Source organism: Nannospalax galili, unplaced genomic scaffold (assembly GCF_000622305.1).
Source record: "Nannospalax galili isolate Female #2095 unplaced genomic scaffold, S.galili_v1.0 scaffold110, whole genome shotgun sequence".
In the NCBI taxonomy this organism is placed as follows: Eukaryota; Metazoa; Chordata; class Mammalia; order Rodentia; family Spalacidae; genus Nannospalax; species Nannospalax galili.
In genome coordinates, this window is record NW_008328707.1 from 53,440 (window position 1) to 73,726 (window position 20,287).

The 20,287-nt window shown below is 39.5% G+C and overlaps 1 protein-coding gene across 6 annotated transcripts in view; it reads left to right on the forward strand.

Moving 5' to 3' along the window:
* The window catches only part of Srgap1 (SLIT-ROBO Rho GTPase activating protein 1), a 115,510-nt gene that overhangs the window by 10,235 nt on the left and 84,988 nt on the right, over window positions 1-20,287 (forward strand). For all 6 annotated transcript variants that reach the window (XM_029561474.1, XM_029561477.1, XM_029561476.1 and 3 more), the window contains exons 2-3: window positions 16,523-16,705; window positions 17,175-17,303. In XM_029561474.1, coding sequence (XP_029417334.1) covers window positions 16,523-16,705; window positions 17,175-17,303 — 312 coding nt within the window. The remainder of the gene's footprint in view (window positions 1-16,522; window positions 16,706-17,174; window positions 17,304-20,287) is intronic.

A 20,287-nucleotide genomic window follows, 5' to 3' on the forward strand; every position in this document is an offset into this window, starting at 1 on the left:
AAAGCTTTTTTTTTTTTTTTTTTTTGGTTAAGTATTTCTTTTACCTCAAGGGCATTTTGAATATTTGAAATATTTATTTCTGTAGTGAAAATGAAAATTCATTCCTTTGAGATGGACTACAAAGAAAAGGCTGAGTCTCAGAGCAAAACCTCCCCAACAGAGGGAAATGTGGAGGAAAGACTGCTGTCCCACACTCAAGGCCTCATTGGAATACCACATTCTCCATGAAGCCACCTGGAAAGGTTTTTTCAAAAGTAGTCTATTTATGGGAGCTAGAGAGATGGTTCAGCAGTTAAGGGCACTGGCTGCTCTTGCATAGGACCTTCATTGGTTCTCTTCCCAGCACCCGCATGGCAGCTAACAATGGTCCTTAAGTCCAGTTTCAAGGGATCTATCATCCTCTTCTGGCCTCCTCAGGTATTATGTGACATGCGTGCACTTACATTCAGGCAAAACACTTATACACATAAAATAAAATAAATAAAACAGTAAAACAAATAAGTCTGTTTAGAGATTTAGAGATCATGGGCAGTGGACTGTTTCTATATATCAGTCCCCTCCTTTGATTGCCAGATACCTGAATGGAAACAAAAAGACAGGTGTGAGATCATGTGACCCCTGTGAACAACCCCCATATTCTAGTCTTGGTTTTGGTACATACTAACTTTCGGGTAATATTAGTAAATTTGAGCTACTTTGTTTTCTTACACAAATGATTGTGATTTATAAAATTACCATTTCACAGATCCATGTTGACAGCTGTTTGATAAGAACTTTATATGTCATTGTCTTTTAGGACACTCTGCTAGTCAATGCCAAGCACTCCCTAGCTCCTCCTAAGAGTTTTCATTTGCTAATAAGATTTGAGAATGAATTATGTATGGTTGGTGCTTCTGAACCACAAATATGACTGCCTTTTATAAGTAAGCAAGATGAACTTCTGTCTCCCCCAAACTTTTTGGCTTGGAAATGAAAAAGGAAGTATATATTTTACTAAAATTAAAAAAAATACTAAAGAATATTTCTTATTGAGAATGTTTGCCAACAACAAAGTATTTTACCCAAACTGTATTACATTCTGAAATACAGTATTATGACTTTTAGATGATTAGAATGCTCTAATGACAAGATATCTTAATTAGGTTTATTTTTATTGGATAACCAAGCTGTTTGGCTTTGATTACCATTGTTTGCCAAACCTATATATGTATGTATATAATATATATGGCATAAATATAATATTAAATATATGTGGCACTTGTCAGAACACAGAATAAATTATGAGTACTTTTCTTCAATTTATCATCTCAAAATAGACCAGAAGAAATTTTGCTCAGTAGAAAGAAAAATCATATGAAGGAAGTTAAAATCTAAATCAGTTGTGTCAGGTGACCCATTTCAACCTAGCTAAACTCACATGGCTTTCTAACTCATACCATGTTCTGAATTTTGTATGTCATAGGCTGATAGAATTTTAGCACTAAATTGACCTCTAAAACTGACCAAAATAATCCCATTTTGGAAGAATATCCCCAAATCCAGGAACAGTGAGGTACTTACTAAAGTGTCAGAACTAATTTGTGGCCAGGTTGGAAGTGAAACTCAGGACTAGAATTCAGAGGAGCAAGGAGGCCCTGAGGCATGGGCCTGTGGCTAGGAGACTCTGGGGAGAACGTACCAGTTCAGAGGCTTTCAGACTAGCTGTTGAGCCACAGCACAGCTGTTATAACAGTTAACCTTCCTCTAAGTCCTGTTCTAAGCCATTTACATAATTAGCTCTTTAAAATTCTCCTGACAGGCAGTTGAGGCACAGAGACAGAAATACCTTGCTCAAAATCACAGAGTTAGGAAGTCTCAGACCAGGGTCTGTGCTTTTTTAGCCCACATACTATACTCCCTGTTTATTAGTGGTAACACTGTAAAGCAGACAACCACTTAGCTTCATATCCATGAGTTCTTCGTTTGTGGAGTAACCAACCACACATTGCATTGGGTGGTCTAAATAATCTAGAGATGATTTAAAGTGTGCAGGAGGATTTGTACAGGTTATGTGCAAATACTATGCCCTTTAGTTTAAAGGACTTGAGCGTCCCCACTAGATTTTGGTGCCTATGAGGAGTCATGGAACCAGTCCCCTATGGATGCTGAAGGAGGACCATTATATACCATCAGTCAGGAGATATGAATAGACCTTTGAGATTCAAAGAAAGGGGTCTACATTAAGGACTGAGAAGAACTGCAGAGAAGAAAGAGTCTAAAATTGACTTCAGAGGACAGTGAGGCTTTCAGAAATGGGAGAAATGAAAGATACAGATATCCAGTAAATAGAGCTGCAGGGCCAAGGCACAGACCAAGAGGAAGAAAAGGTCCACTCACAGGTCTCCCTCTAGAGCCACATCTAGGAAGAAAACCAGTAGTTGAATGATAAGATAATTACTAAGATGAGATTGAAAAAAGAAAAGAAAAGAAAAAGAAAAAAGTCTGGAGAAAGAACTCAGTGGATAAAGTGCTTACCACACAAACATGTGAATCTGAGTACGGGCTCCCAGCACCCATGTAAAAAGCGGGCACAGTGGCATGTGCCTGTAATCCCAGCTCTGGCAGGCTGAGACAGAATGATCCCTCGGACTTGCTGGCCAGCTAGTCTAGCTAAATCAGCCAGCTGCAGGTTCAGTGGGAGACCCTGTCTCAAAAAACAAAGTGGAGAAAGACTGAAGAAGACACCTGGCATTGACATACACATGTGTGTATGTGCACATGCTCGTGAACATATACAGCACACATACACATACGAAAAAAAATTTAGCATCAGAAAATGTCTAGATGCCACTCTAGAGCAGGCTGGAAACTCAAAGGCTTTCTTGCACAGACTAACAAAGGACGCTTGCTTTCTTCTTTCTAATAGAGTGAGAGGTATTCAATCTGAGGCATAGAGGATAAGTGTCAAATTTCAGACTATTATTCATTGAAAGGAAAAAATTCCCTTGCAGAGTTTCCATTTTAATTGAAATCGCAGTGCTGACAGTGAGGCTTTTGTGACTTTCAGATTCCAAATGTCTTGTGTCCTCCATTTAAATATTTCATACCCTAAAACTTATCACTTAGATGCCTAACATGTGGCATGAAGGCATAAGAACCATTTCCCTGGGAAGAACCGAGGAGCGGGAACTGAGATTCTAGTGTATTCAGTGGCCTTTCTTTATACATGTGCTTTCCCCTTGAGCATTGCCTGATGCTCAAAATGTTTTGTTTGCCACCAAAGGCTGTTGCTGAGCTTCTGCTACCCTGTGTCCAGGGTGGCCCTGTGTCCAGGGTGGCCCTGGTTAATGTGTATTCTGTCTACAAATAGTAGATTGAACTTGTATTTCAGTGCCTCTGAGAGCTTCCTGTGAAAGCCCTTTTTGATACAGGAATTTTCTGAATGACCTTCTCTGTCACTGAGTTGCTCTATTATTTGTTGAGTAAGGATTAAGTCTCTTTGTAGCTTAGTTTCTTTGATCCATAAAACAAAAACCACCTCTTCGCTCCCCAGTCTCTCAGGTGTGTGAGAATAAACAAGTGAGCATTGCCTGGGCTAGAGCTATTGTAGGCTTGCAAAACAGTGACAGAGTCTGTTTGGGCTGTTGGGCAGGTTGCTTGGAAACAACAGAAATTCATTTCTCACAGCTTGGGGGTTGGGGTGGGGGAGAACAAGATCAAGGCATTCACAGATTCCCTGTCTGGCTAAGTCCTCTCTTCTGGTTCATAGCACCTTCTGACTGTGTGTTCATGTGGTAGAAGTGGGGGGAGGGGGTCCTGCCTCAATCCTCATTTGTAGGCACCAAGCCCATTTATAAGGGCTCTGCCCCCATGACATAGTCACCCCATTTTGTCCTCCCCCCATCCCGTCATTTTGGAAATTAGGATTCTAAGATATAAATTTGTGGGGATATAAACTGCTGTAGAGGATATGATAGGATGGGGTATTTTATTAGCTGTAATAGCATTCATCAAGCTTTCCTCGAGTCAGCTGCCATTGCAAGAGCTTGAGCTGTATTCATTTTATCTCGATCTTAGCCTTGTATCTGCTTTTCTTACTCCTAGTGATGAGAAAACAAAGGATCGTGGCAAAAATCAAGACGAGGCTTTTAACACAGCAGCCTGATTCCTGAGCTTAATTATTAAACTTGCTGAGAAGTAGAATGGACTGTCTTAAGACGGTGTCCTTGTTTTTCAGAGGGTGTCTTCCCAGTAAGTGCACGGATGTGTTGTGATTGCAATATCATGGGATTTGAAAGTGCAATTATTTGGCATTCATCCTAAATCTCTTAATTTGTGCCCTGTCTCTAAGCCAGTTAAATGGAAAGTACTAAAAGCATTATTGCCTCTGCTCTGAAATTGTTACAGAATTGTCCCTGTTGTGTCCCAGTCATTAGTCACCAACAGGCTGGGAGGGGCCTCTCAGCAAATAGGAAATCCTGGGAGCAATGACTGACTGACACAAAATCCTGACATTGCTGAGCCAGGCTAGTGGGATATTCCCATGTATAGTCCTGGGTGCCTCGCTGGATAGAGGCCTCCACTCTAGAGGCTTCCTGAAGAAGCAAACACCTGGTAGTGGTAAGGACTGGTGGGAAGGGCATTCCCTAAAATGGAGATGTTGGAGGGAAAGCACAGATGCATGAAACCACACTGTGAAGGGAACTCCGTGCACTGTGGATTAAAAATAAACGTTGACTAAGCTGGGCTTTCTTAAAATTTCCTGCCCCACCTCTTTACCCCCCACCCCCCACAATGAAATACTCGAGAGTCAAGAAAGGAAAGAATCTTGGAGAAAGTTAAAGTTTATTAGGTAAAATGGTATTTCATGTGAGAAATCCCCCTAATTCTAAAGTAGGTGCGTATTTTAGTGTTATATACATTAAGTTATTGGTTGTGCTTATGAAAAATTACTTAATGAACTAAAGAACTAACATAAGTAAATAGAGTATGTTATTATATATATGATATGACATATCATATTGATGAAGTAATCTAATATTAATGATGTCAGGTAGGACAAGGCCCATTGTGGTATAGAGTAGAGGCTTGAGAATTTGCTGAGCACCCATGTTCATCAGGAGTTCCTTAGAGGTGAGTATTATCCATAAAGCCCTACTCATAACTCAACGCCTTAAATTAGATGCTGCCTCTAATAACTGCTGGAAATAAAGTGAGCTGAGATTAAGATTCATAAGTATAGTTTTCTCTCATTACAAATAGAAACATTTTCTTTTTAATGAGGCATAAAATAATTTATCCTTTTTAGACTACATTACCCATTTTTCATTAAACACTTATTAAAGTAGCAAAGTCTTATGAAACTAATTGTAATTAATACTAACACTTTAAAATTATTGTTCAGTTGAGCATTTTGAAAATGACTAATTTCCTGCTTTACCTCAAATGTAACACTCAAAAATAGAAACATGTAATGTCTCTGTATGTCACTCCTGCACCACCAGAGAGTTCTGGGCTTTCTTCCCTAATGAGCCCTTGATGATTGATCAATAATCAGTTGAGGAGCCAATTAAAGTCATTAGAATGATAGATATCACCAAGTGAGGTTCATCAATACCACCGCATTCTAGAGAAAAGGCAGGGGCATTGTTCATTTCTGGGTATGTTCCGTGAGGCAAAGTGGATGAGTTACGGCCTCAAAGACCACAGAGGATTCTAGAAGAGCCTCATATCCCTGGCATAGCATGATGTTCTGCTTGCTGTCCCAAGTCAACAGAAGCAGATGGAGATAATTAGTATAATTTGTCATTATAGTGGTTTTTCTCTTCAGTTAAAATTGATCTACCCATACTGAAAAAAAATAAAATAAGATCCCTTTAGCTACTGAGAAGTATATTGGATTTCTTCATACAATAGTTAGTTGTCATAATTCAGATGACTCACTGACATCATGAACTCAAAATCAGTGGCATTTTAGAGTTGGAAAGGCCTGAGAGATTATGTGGGCAAGCCACATCTTTTATAAGTGAGAAGGCGGTAGGCCAGTAGAGCTCAACAAAGCCTTTCCCAGGGTCACACAGTCCCCACACAGCATGGGAGTGCTCACACTCTGGGATGTCCAAGACAGGGGGCTCCTTCCAGAACACTGACTCCTGAGCATGAGGAAGAAAGCATCTAATCTCTAGCAGAAAGCAAATGCAAACATGGACGCAGTTTTCATACTCAGTCCCCAACTTATATTTTTTGACTTTAGGATGGTGTGGGAGTAATAAGCCTTCCAGGACTAGCAATATGCAGTATGATCCTCCCTTGGAATGCTGGGCAGAGGCAGCCAACATACTCTAGTCAGCCACATGATCAGGAGGAACAATGCCCTAGTTAGCTTTACTTCTCAACTTGACACAGCCTAGAGTCATTGAGAGGAAAGCCTGGATTGAGGAACTGTCTAGATAGATTGGCCTGTGAACCAATCTGGAGGACTGTCGGGATTACCAACTGATGCAGGAAGGCCCAGTGTTACCGTGGGCAGTACCATCCCTAGGCAGATGGTCCTGGGTTATATAAGAAAGTTGGCTAAGCATGAACTAGCAAGCGAGCAGAGAAGGAGCCAGCAAGCAGTGTTCTACTATAGTTTCTGTTCCTGCGTTGACATCCCTTGATGATGGACTGTGACCTGGAATTATAAGATGAAATAAAACCTTTTTTCCCCCAAAGTTGCTTTTGGTCAGAGTGTATTTATCTTTATCACAGCAATAGAAAGGAAGCTAACAGACAACAACCGATTCTCTAGGATATACTAAATTTTCAGCTTGTTTTTTGTTTGAGATTGTGTTTTGTTTTCTCATCCCATCATGTCTACAAAGCACCCATATACCTGCCTGTCAACCCTTTATTACAAAATCACCTGTTGGATTGTGTCCAAGGGTAGGCTAATGTAAGTGTTCTAACAGTGCTTTAGGTAGCCTAATATAAGCTATGACACTCAGTAGGTGTTTGGGTGACATTATTCCTAATACTAGAACCCCAGATAGGGAACTGACAGACCAAAGTAAGGAAGTCACCCAGGTCCAGCTTGGTGAATGAGCTTTATTTGGGTTGCTTACAGGAGTATGTGTGAGGGGTTACTTACAGGAGCAGAAGTCACTCAAAGACAGCTGTATCACCAAAAGCCCACCCCAGCAACAGTGACATACCTCAAAAGCTGGAAACCCGGAGTACACTGCACAACTTGCAGACAGCTCAACAGGTTGGAGAGTGTTCATTCCAGGTAGCTAAGTTGATCTCTGCCTCTTGTAGGAGCTCAGCTTCTCTGAGACTCTTCTAGGCAGCTCGGCTTCTCTGACACTATCTCTTAACCATCCTTACTGCTTATATGCACTTGGGGAGGGAGGGCCTTAGTGAGTCTGTTCAGTTTCAGGGCCTTGCTGAAGCTTTTGAGGTATTTCCTGCGTTTAAGGTGCTTCCCTGACAAATTCAATGTTTCATCTCCTCTTAAAACACCCTGTACTTTAACATGCTGCCCTCCAAGATGAAATGTTTGATCTCAGAGGAAATTGCTGTGCAATCATATGTTAGGGGTATTAAATACATTTTGACTTAGGATATTTTATTGAAAATTATTAGCTTATTAGGATATTTGTAAACAGAGAGCCTTCTGCACCGGAACTTGCATGATCCCTTTTCCTTCTGTGTTCACGCCTCCTCTTTGTACTTTGTCTTTCCTTCCATATTTTACAAAGGGCCTGAGATGTAGAGTTTGGTTTGATTAGCTCCCTAGCTTTGGTCCTGTGGGGAAACCTTGTGTTGTTCTCTCTAATAGATCAGGCCCCAGCAAGGGTCAGGAAAGCTGAGGTTATAGAACTATTTTTCAGCATAGCCAGTGCCAAACCCAGATCTGTTGCTTCATAGACCAGTTCTTTCCATTAAAAATGCCGCCTTGTGTAATTACTCTTAAAATGAAATGCTTAACACTAGACTGAACAGAATGTAATTATTTTCGTGATTTTTATTAGCTTTATTTCCTCTCTTTGCATGCTGCTCTGCCTTTCCCTTTGTTTTGTTTGTTCTCTGCCTCTCCAGTGCCCTGTCATTTGGTTACTTGGCAGTCCCTAGCCAGCAAGGTCCAAAGTCCCAGACAATGTCTTTTGTTCAGTGCATTTGTTTATATTATAAATGCAATTTGATGATAAATTCAGAATGTCTTGCTGAGTTCATGTCAGTAGCGTACAGTGCACCTCTTCTTTGATGAACCAACTACACAGACAATGTTTTAACCTACTTGATTGGTCATGTCAGCCCAATTGCCCATTATAAAGAGTACACTTGTTAACATTTTTACTATAGACCTACATAAAATTCTGCTGATCTCACTCTTACATTTTTAGAAATGAATATTTATCCAGTTGTGAAGAAAGAATTGAATAGTATTAAAATGAGTTACCTAATGACACTTTTTTTCAAATATCAGTGGCTGGCATTTACCGTACAGTAATTCTGTAAGCCTCTTTCTTTGGTGCTGTTTGATCCTTCTACAGCCCTCTACAGTGAGCAATACTGTAATTTTTATTCAACAGTGAGGAAATTAAGGCACAAGTTAAATTATATAGGGGGAGGGAGGGAGGGAAGAAAGAAAGGGAAAGAGAGCGCAGCCTTCCTTTTACCCACCCCCTGAGGTTTAACTATTTGAATCTCTAAAGCAAACCTACAGTAACTAAATGAACAGAAAGCAAAAATTAAACATAGAAATGTATTAGTCCTGCAAGTACACAGGAGTCACGCAGGGTATGAAAACTTAAAGTTGAAATGTAAATGCCATCTTCATAGGGGAGAAGCAACAGGGAACTGTCTGCAGTTTTAGAACAGTAGAGATGAATGGCTGGGAAGAGCACATAAGAGCCAGGGTAAAGTTCAGTTGGGCTCTGGGTGTGATGTTTGACTTTCAGGCCCTTCTTGGTTGATGAAGTAACAAGGAGCTAGACGGCAACTGTGTTCCCTTGTGGGAGATGTTCTTGAGGGGGGTGAGAGAGCCCCAGAATAAAGACCATTCCTGCATTGTCTCTCTCTAGGTGCTCTGTTTAATATCCAAATGCCATTATATTTTATTTAGGGTGCTATTTTTCTGAACCCTAACAGTCTCTTGTCCATGATCCTATGGCACTTAAGCACAGAGGCAGAATTTGAACCCAGGCAATTTGTCTTATGAGTCTGAGCTCTTAACCAACTCACTTCTATAAAGGTTACTTTGAAAATAAATAGTTTTCTAAATTGCTTTCATTAACCTGGAAAAAGGCATACAGGCCCAGGGAGAGGGGGTAGGTTTATGCAAACTTGTCACTACGACAATCCTGTTGACCAGCTGTACCCTTAGTGACCAGCAGCTTGTATATCCTTGATGCCATCAATGATAATGAGAAATGCTGTCCAGGAGGACTTGAGTGGAAAATAGAGATCTGCCTCCACTGCCTGTTTTTGTTGCACCTCAAATCTCTCAGCTGCCTCTGAAAGACAGTGGACTGTGTCATTCACTTGAAACCTGGAATATGAGAGTTCTGTAGTAGATAGTGGCCGAGCAGCACTAATGTTGAGAGTTGACTTGTCCTAACTTTACATTCTTTATACAAATGAAACATATTCCTCTCACTTTTTTTCTCTAAATGGGCTTCGAGAGTTAAATATAAACTGTTATTAAAAATAGGCCCGGGAATCCTTCAGGTAACTCCCATTCAGCCAATCTGAACATCCACACTGCCCACTCCCACCTGCAAACGTTGCTGGTCCCTATTTTCCTTACAGTACAAGCAGGTTTGCTTGGGTCTGTCCCATTGGGTCCTCTCTGGCCTCAAACCTGGCACAGCCCTAGCATGTGGCCATTCAATAGCTGCTGGGTGGATGAATGTAAACCAGCATGTACTGGCTCCCTGAAACTTGGCCTGATACCCACTTAATTTTATAGTAACTGTAAGCATATGTGGAAAGGGAAGCTAATTATAGGATGGACATTCCAGGAAGCCTTCGAAGTTTTTTTTCTAAACTTGAATTCAGGTGTTTTATGAACATGTGTCAGCTATGCAGTCAGCGCCTAGATCTTCCTCACTGGTATGTTTAGGAGTTTTGAAGAGGTTTTGGTTGGCATCAACATGAAACAACAGGAACTGCCTCCACTGCCTGTTTTTGTTGTGCCTCAAATTTCTCAGCTGCCTCTGAAAGACAGTGAACTGTGTCATTCACTTGAAACCTGGATATCAAGCCAGGTAGCATGGCCCAGAATTTACTCTACATCTTGCCTTAGAAGCTGTCAGGAAGGAGGACTGCCCATGATCTCTTGCACCATGGTCTCTTCAGTCTGTCATCTAATCTTCATTTTTGCTGGGCTGAACAAGGCTCAAGGAAGTTAAGAAACTTGCCCAGTCAGGGAGTAGCAATGCTGGAACTCAGGTCCAGGTCTGCTTGGCCCCCTACACATGTTCTTCACCAAGCCTGGCCCCATTTACCAAGGAGAAAGACAGCTAGAGAGGTAAAAGGAGGTGGCACACAGTGGCCTAAGTGCTCTTTTAAAAGGAACTGCTGTCACCCTAGTCTATAATAAACCCTGGCATCACAGCATGGCTGAGCAGAGGCCATAGACAGAGGGAGAAACTGAGGCTGCTGAACCAGGCTTCTTACAGTGTAGCTTCTGGGGCAGCTGAAGGTGTCCTGATGGCCCTTCCTTCCCTTTAGCCAGTCCTGACCGCTTCCTGGGAAACAATAGCAATGGGTTTCCAAGGCTGTGGCCCCACCCTGGTGATACTGTTAGACTGACAGCTGCAGAAACTCAGTCATAGTTAGAGCCAAATGTGTTGACTGTATAAAACAGACTTTTATTGTACATTGTTGACAAGGAAAACTAAAGAATGTTGTTTCTCAGGAGAGCTTTTAGCAATCCATAGATGTAATGAAGCAGGAGGATTGGGGGATATTGTAGTGAACATATTGGATGCTAGCCTCTTCCCTGCTGAACTAGCACATCTTTTTATTTTTGGGGGGAAGCCACAAATCCCCATAATAACTATATTTCAAAAATGGTTTAAAACTATTTGTCCTAATATTAGTCTAATCTCAGGTGTTTAATGGTGTTGCTAATTGGATAGCACAGGTGGAAAAAATGTTGGGCATTTAATGAATATTATTCAAATGAATGAGCAAACTATGAAATGAGTTTCTGGAGTTCATTTGCTTCTCATCAAAGGTCTCTGTTATCTATGTCGTATCTGAAGTAGGACTAAGGACCTGAAGGCACCCAGGATTCTCTTGCTATCCTAGTTGGTTTTTCAGGAGAGTCATGATACTGGATGGCACCCAGAATTCTGTAACACATGCAGAGAGCCTGAGAGCTAGCTGTAAGTCTTGATAGTTAGAAAAATCTGATCCTTCTGGCTAGGGGACAGGAAATAGCAGTAGATTTGAGCTTGCCTTGAAGAATGAGTCAAAATATTAGCAGGAGGCAAATAAGGATACCTATCTCTGTAAGGGTGACTAGAAGAATTACTTATTTATAAAGTGCTTGGAACAATGTCTAGCAGGTAATATAGATTTTTTGTAGTGTGCTTACTAAGCTAAATATGCATATATTTCTGTGTAACTACCTGAATTGGTAGTATATATAAGCATAGATATATACATATATGATGTATAATCAGTGAAGCTTATTTGGCATCCACAATGACCTTGTGAGGTGAGCAGAGTTGTTAAAGAGTCTTCACTTACTCTTAGTGATTGATGATCCATCCCTGTAATCTATGTCTTCTAACTTCTGAGCCACAGGCCAAAAAGTGGAAATTATAATAACTTAAATCCACCAATCTCCTTTAATTTCTGTAGTTTTCATATTTATAGTAATTTCTTACACTATTAAGACTTACTGCAGATATTTTAATTTTTTATATTTTATTTATGATTTTATTTTATGTATATGAGTGTATTGCCTGCATGTATGTGAGTGCATCCGTGTCGTGTGCTGTGGAGGTCAGAAGAGGGCTTTGGATTCCCCTGGAACTGAAGTTAAGGATGGTTTGTAGCCGCCATGTGGGTGCTGGGACTTGAACCTGGGTCCTCTGCAAGAGCAGGCAGTGCTCTTAACCACTGAGCCATCTCTCCAGCCCCTATTTTTTATTTGAAATACAAAAGTAATGTCAGATACACGATGTGGGCCTTTCAGTAAGAAATAAAACTAACAGCTTCTATGTTAAGTAGAATTTCCCAGTCTCACAAAGAAGTCCCTGATGTGGGGCTGGGGAGATGGCTTAGTGGGCACTTGCTGCTCAAGCAGGAGGAACTGAGTTCAGATCTCCAGAACCCACATAAAAAGCCAGTGTGGATGCTTGTACACTGGTTACCCCAGCACTGGGAGAACAGAGACAGGAGGATCACTGGGGCTTTTTTTGGCCACCAACTTAACTCCAGGTTCAGTGAGAGACCCTGTCTCAAGGGAATAGGTGGAGAGGATGGAGCAGGACACTAGACTTACTCCTCTGACCTCCACACACCCATACATGGACATGTAAGCCCACACATAGACATGTGCATACAACACACACACACACACACACACACACACACACACACACACACACAAATAAAGAAATCCATAATGTGGATCACTTTCTACTGAACTCTATTTTTCTTGCAATTGAGGAATGATAACTTAAGTGTATTGAATGGGAAATTTTGCATGAAGTTTTAGTAGAAAAGAATTCAAATAGGAAAATATTCTACTAGGCTACATTTAAATGGATACATGCCCATCAAGCCATTTGGGATGCAAAGAGATGTGTTTGCATTAACCGAAGGAGAAGCTGCTGTTTGCAGTACATATTCAAGCTGCACCTTCAAAAAGTAAAAGTTTGTTCTCATCTCTGAAGAACAAGGAGAGCTGTCTGTTATTTTAATTTTAAATACAAACACACTCAACTTCTGTCAACTTCCATTTTAAATCATGCGGCTTCTACTTGCATTCATTATCTGCAATTAGAATTCTCAAAAAGCTTTTAGTGTTTTTCTGCCCAACTTTTAAAATTCATTCATCATAACTGTTAACATTTAAGAGGAGTGGAAATCCTGAGCCAACTTGGAAACCTGAACAAAGAATTCTCTGGAAATTACTATTGAACTGGGTGAGTAATCCTCAGTGTGCTAAGCCCCCATTAGGATGAAATATCCCCCTTTCATGCTAGTGTTAAAATAGATCAGACTCAAGTAAGTTATTTTAACCCAAACTAGTTAAAAAATACTATGCTGGCAGTTGACTCAGTCTGCTTTTTCCTACTCGAGGCTTAGTTCGTGTAAACTACTTGCTTAATGCAGCCTTCAGTATCCAAGTAATACAAGAGTTAAGAGGACAGGTCTTTTTTTTATTAATTTGAAAGTGAATTTCTCAGATGCCCAGTGCTATCTGGGATGTCTTTTCATCTAATTGTGGTGGTAATTATGTTGTTATTTCTTCCTTTCTATTAGCAAGAAAAGTAGAGAACTAAGCTTCTCTGAGAATAGAGTATGTGTGTGTTTGGACTTTTTTCTCCTTGTCATTTTAAGATATAACTGGCACCAGGGCCTAAATGGTATGTGGGGTTTGCTTCGGGCAGGGAGTATAAACAGAGCCCAGCCTAGAAATGCAAGGTGTGCTGTAGATTCATTGACCTTGCTGTTTGCCCAGCTGCAGGGTGACTCCCTTCTTCTTCCCAGCTGCCCAGCTGCTTCCTAATGCTATTTTCTTTTCTTTTAAACTAGAGTAGCCAACCAAACTTCCTCCAGGTCCAGTAATTACTAAAAACAGACAACCTTCCAATAGCTTGTGGCTCAGCAAAAACTGCCACTACTTGGTAGTTTAGCCTTACTTTGTTTTTATTTGGTACTGACCTCAAATGTTTAAAGAAAGAGATCATCGGGTTTTATAAAAGTAAGGCTCTCCACCAATCCCATATTTTAGTTTTCCAAATAGTCACCTCAAAAAGTATGTTGTTGGACCACAAGAAAATGTTAGTTTTCTACCTTTCCTTCTAACCTATAAAAATACCGATCTTGCGTGGTTCAACTTAAATAAATACATTTATTCCAGCAATGCATGCAGTTTTAATCCTTTTTTAAAAAAAATATTATTTTTATTTTATATGTATGAGTGTATTGCCTGCGTACATGTAAGTGCACCCATGTTGTGCAATGCCTACAGAGGCCAGAAGAGGGCATTGGATCCCCTGGAACTGGATTATGTTACAGACAGTTGTTTGCTGCCATTTGGGTACTGGGATTCCAGACCCAGACCTCTGTGAGCAGCCGGTGCTCTTAACTTCTAAATCTCTCCAGCCCCCAATTTCAAACTTCTTAAAAATTCATCTTTTCAAATGAGAAAAGGAAAGTTCATCACTTTGAAACATTATTAATCTTAGCTTTTTCATAACTACACCTTAGTTATAAAATTGAATCTGGGTAACTTTTGGTTATTTGCAAGTGAAATAAAAGCTCTCTTCTGTGAACACAAAAGTTCTGATGCGCTCCTGAGTATATCAGTTGCATTGGATATCACACCTATGAATGTTGTTTCTCTTAAGGGGTACAATTGTACACAAAATGCAGGGCTTTAGAATTTGCTCAGATGTCTAACTCTATGTGTAACATCACTTCGAAATTATATGGGAAAACTGTCATTTCCAGTTTCTTAAAAATTGATTACTATTCTTCTGTTTGTGAGACTATGGAGATTCTATATAGATATTATAAGAGTAATGAATATCTTTATTACCTAGAAAGATATTTATTAAATAGCTTCACTAGTTATTTGGAGTACTTTGGATTTTGTGTTTTAATGAAAGAGTATAAAATTAGTAGTGTGTTTTAAAGCTACCAAAAATATACATGTTCTCTTACCCTGTAAGTCTACCTTTGGAAAATTGTTCCAGAAAATATGATACAAGTTTGTTTATGGACATTTTTGTAACAATAATATACACAATTTTTTAAAATAATTAAGGATTCATTATATAATATTCATGGAAAACATACATTACAAAATTTTCATGTTCCATATATTCTTAAATGCCACTAAAGTACAAGTTATATGTGTTGTTTCCAAAAAATGAAATGAAGGGTCTGTAGCATACTTGTATTTGTAAGGCAAGAAGCTGAAATAATCCTAAAATAGTCAACAATAGCAAATTAGTTGAGTAAGTATGGCACAGTCATTTAAAGACACACTATACAGCCCTTTAACTTATGTTTTAGAAGACTATTTGCTGATAGAGGGGAGATGGCTCAGTCAGTAAAGTAGCTGCCATACAAGCTGGAGGACCTGAGTTTAGATCCCTAAAACCCATGTCAAAAAATAAATAAATAAAGCTGACAATGGTAACCCCGTGTCAGGAGTCACTCATTAGCTAGCCAGTCTAGCTGAATCAATGAGACCCTATCTCAAAAAATAAGGGTAAAGAACAATGAGAAAAGATACTCAGCTCTGGCCTTCACATGTGTGCACACACACATGCCTGCACACCTGCATGCACACATGCCAACAGCTGTATTAGCAAGTACACACCACATATAACACAACACAACACAATACACACACATACACAAAAGAATTATTTAGTGATATAGGTAAACATTCCAATATACTTATTTTAAAACACATTAAAATTATATGTATTGGATGATCTCAAATTTTAACAGGAGAAATAATGTATGGCATTCTAAAATGGAACCATTGTGTGTGTGTGTGTGTGTGTTGTGTGTGTGTCTCCATAGGAAAAAGACTTGCACTATATACCATATCTTAACAGTGTTATTTTTGTTTGCTTTTTTAATTTTCCTTGCCTTCTTTGTAGTATCATTTATTTTTCTACATTCCATATAAAGTATTAGTTTGTGATCTGAAAAATAGTTTTTAATGCTAAACCTATGTGTGAACCTTAATGTTTATGTTGGAATTTTGACAAATAGATTTTGTTCAATAAAAATTTCTTTAGTAAAGATTGTAATAACGGAGTTTTGGTTGGGCTAAAACTTGTTCATGAATAAATGGTTTATCCTGCCAATTCATAGTGCAGAGGAGATTTTGGGAAAACATGAAAGCTTAAGAGAACAGAGAATGTTCTTTTTTAAGACAGGGTCTTCCTGTAGCCTCAGCTGACCTGGAACTCATTATGTAGACCAGGATAGCCTTGATCTCACAGAGGTTCACCAGCCTTTGCCTCCTGAGTGCTGGGATTAAAGATGTATGCCACCAGGCCAGGCTAGGAGAACTTTTTAAATACATTGGAAAATTGTACATAAATTGCTATAAATCATTTTTTTTCATCAAAACCTGTCCCTTAAGTGCCTCTTCCTGGCAGGTGAATTTGCATATTTGTTTGGTTTATGTAGAAGCTGGAGGCCGTAATTCATCTGTTTTGCTAATAATCTGGTTTTCCCCTGCAAGTTGGAAGGTGATATTTTTAACATGCATGTCCTGTAATAGTTCCCATTCACCCTGAAAGTTATAGGCAGACATCTTTCAACAATTTGGGTCACTTTTCCTCAGGTGATGAAAACATACCATATGTATCACTCAGAGAGCCTCAGTGCAGAGAGCAAGCTGAAAGAGGCCGAGAAACAAGAAGGAAAGCAGATTGGCAGGTCTGGAGATCCTGTCTTCCACATCAGACTAGAAGAGAGGCATCAGCGGCGCAGCTCTGTGAAGAAAATTGAAAAAATGAAAGAAAAGGTAAGTGAAAAGTAGTGCTGAGCTCTGCTGTCCTCCTTTGAGGAGACAATACTGCACTAGAAGCCGGGACGAAACAAAACAGCTGATACACATATTGTGAATTACTATGAAAAGACATGCATTTCCTCCCATGGGAATGAAAACTGTTTAAGACACATAAAAATCAAGTCATAACAGCTGGACATCATTTCGTGGCGAATGCCAAGTATTCAGTACAAATGTGGGGAACTGGAATATTAACAAAGAGATTTTAGTGCAAATGGGCCCAGAGCCCAAATACATTGTTATTCCCATAGCTGGGTAATTTTAGTTTGTTATTTAAATCACATTCAAAATGTACTTTTCACAAAGGACTTTAAGGGTCGTTTGTATATGTGGAATAAATTGCTTAAATTAATAAAATTCTATGTGTATTCTATCTTATTTAAAATAACTTTGCTTTCTTCCCTGATGCCTGTATCTTCTACAGAGACAAGCAAAGTATTCAGAAAATAAGCTGAAATCAATTAAAGCACGGAATGAGTATCTCCTAACACTTGAAGCAACCAATGCCTCGGTATTCAAGTATTACATTCATGATCTTTCGGATTTAATTGATGTAAGTTCTTGAAGTGTTTATATACAGTAACTATTATTAAGTAATTAGAAAATACAATCATTTATTGGAAGAATGCACTTTATGTACATTATACTTTGACACTATCAATTGTAAGATGCATGTGAAAAAGTAGGTGTCCTAAAGCCAGTAAAAACAAATTGTTAGATTCTGTGAAGCTGTGTGCCTGGTGGACTCATTTTCAAATTATGCCATAGCACAGCCTAACTGCAAGCATTGACTCAAAAATACTCGTTGAGACCCAGGCATGGTGACTCACGCCTTTAATTCCAGCATTCAGGAGGTGGTGCTTGGAAAAAAATGCTTCCAACCTTTTTATACATTATACTTTGACACTATCAATTGTAAGATGCATGTGCCATAGCACAGCCTAACTGCAAGCATTGACTCAAAAATACTCATTGAGACCCAGGCATGGTGACTCACGCCTTTAATTCCAGCATTCAGGAGGTGAAAGCAAGCTATGAGATCAAGGTCAGCCTGGTCTACATCGTGAGTTCTAGGCCAGCTGGGGCTACAGGAAGACCCTGTCTTAAAAAGACTTTAAAAAAAAAAATCTTATTGAGGCTGGGGCTGTAGTTCAGTGGCTGAGCATTACTATAGCATGTGTGAAGTCCTGGATTTGATCCCCAGCACTGGAAGAAAGAAAAAAACAACTCTTTAAGAAGCCACAAGCTGCACATCATCCTTACCCTATGAAATCTAAAGTGGAAAGGATAGATATTGAGCAAATAGCTGCACAAATGACTGCTTTATTCTGGTTGTGATAAATACAGTGGCGCAAAGCAGATAAACTGCTTTTAGTCACTACACTTTTTTCTCATAGGATATAGTATTAAAAAGCAGTAATTAGAACTCTCCAAATGTCTATCTGCAATTACAGTCTGTGTCATTGATTCTTTCATCATAAGATACATACTAAGTAGCCAGTTATTGTGCTAACACTGGAGGAGATTGCAGAGATGAAGCAGATAAAAATCCCCTGCTCCCAGATCCCAGCACCCACATAAGAAAGATACAGAGTGGCAGGTGGCCTAAGGAGAGGGCATGTAGCGAGAGAGGTTCTGATATCTGCTGGAACCTTATTCATACATGGCTTTGTAGTGATAGGGTCTAGTAGTTTTCACAGTACAAGATTATTTTTATAGGGAGCTGGGAGAGGTGGCTCAATGGTTAAGAGCACTTACTTCTCTTGGAGGGGATCCAAGTTCAGTTCTGAGCACCCACATCAGGTGGCTCACAAACCATAACTCCAGTTCCAGGGAGTATCTGATGCTCTCTTCTGACCTCCCAGGGTACCTGCATGAATGTGGTACACATAAACTCATGCTGGCTCATACACCTACACATAAAGTAAAACTGGAAAAAAATTATTTTTATAGTGCATAGTAGCTATAAGTTAAGGCAACTTTATTTTTATGGTGAATTTAAGTATCATGTGTTTAGTTATTATTTTAGGGCCATCGTTTGCTTATAAAGGAATTGTTGAGAGAGAAAATTATTATTTCATTAAATCTCAGATGTGATTTTTCCCTTTTAATATAAGTCCACAAACAACTTTCTCTTATGATATCATGATTTTGCTACACAGAACCACATAATAATAAGTAACACAAAAGGAAGTGTTTGCTCTTTTCACGTGTTACAAGTATTTTAATCAAATAGTGAATCACTTGAATTTTTTTAAATGCAGACACTTTTGAGATTGCTTTTAATTATTTTTCCAGCACTGATAGAATATAGTTTTTGTTTCTATAATGCGGCTGCTAGATTCTTGAATAAAAATATTCTATAGATCTCCAGAATAAAAATAATTTTATAACCCATGTTATCAAACTCAGACCTGTAAGTCTTCTGCAAAGTGTATGAAATATAGGAAAATCGAATGCTCTGTACTTTCCTACGTACTTCATTGTTTGTTAGTAGTTGTTTAAGTAGTGATTAGAGCACTTGCCTAAGCCAACTTTGACATGAAAAAAACTCTCCACGTACTGAAAAGAATTTCTTTCTTTCATGTCTACAAATCATCGAATACATAGGAAGCACTTCTTTCTGGGTTTTATTGGGAGAGGAAAGTGGGGGTGGGGAGGCTGGAGGTTGTTATTTTGTCAGTGCTAGAGATTAAACACAAGGCCTCCCAAATACTAGGCAAGCACTCTATAACTGAGCTATACCCCCAGTCCCTTTATACATATATATGTATGTGTATATATAAATATAAGTATGTGAAATACATAAATATATAAGTACATACACATGCTAGGGAATAGAACCCAGGGCCTTGCATATGCTGAACGCTCACTGTACCATTGAGCCAAGTGCTCAGTGCTTAAGGTGGTAGTGCTTAGTGCTTAAGTTGGTAGTGCTAAGTACTTAGTCCTCAGCTAATAGTGCTTATTGGGGCTGAACTGCCCTACTTTACCTCCTTCAAACATTCTTCTTGACACTGGGAAATCAGCAGTCAAAAAAATGAAGTCCTCACTGTCATGGAGCTTACATACGTGTTTGGAGATAAACTATAAATGAATGTATGCATATGTATACATGCACACACGTTTAAAATAAGTACTGACAGTACTGTAAGCAAACATAGGATATTGCTGTGGCTGTGCTTTTCCGATGGAGAAGGCCTGATATTTGGGCAGAACAGCAAGCTGACAAGCTGGCTGCACAGTGTATGATCCAGGAAAGGAATCCTCCACAGAAGGCCTGCTGTGGGGAAGCTGCAGGGGCAGAAGTGTGTTCAGCAGGCTGAGGTGCTCTTCATAAGGACAAGATCCTCATGGGATCGTGAAGCTGGACAGTCTGACTGGAGCTGAGTGAATGGAAAATGGGGGGCACTGGAAAATGAGGTCAGCAGAAGCCTAATCACCAGGGTCACTGGGACAGTGATGGGTTTGGACTCTTGTGTATTTGAAAGTTTCAAACAACTTAATAGAAAGCGAACAGAAGGGTTCAAGAAGTCA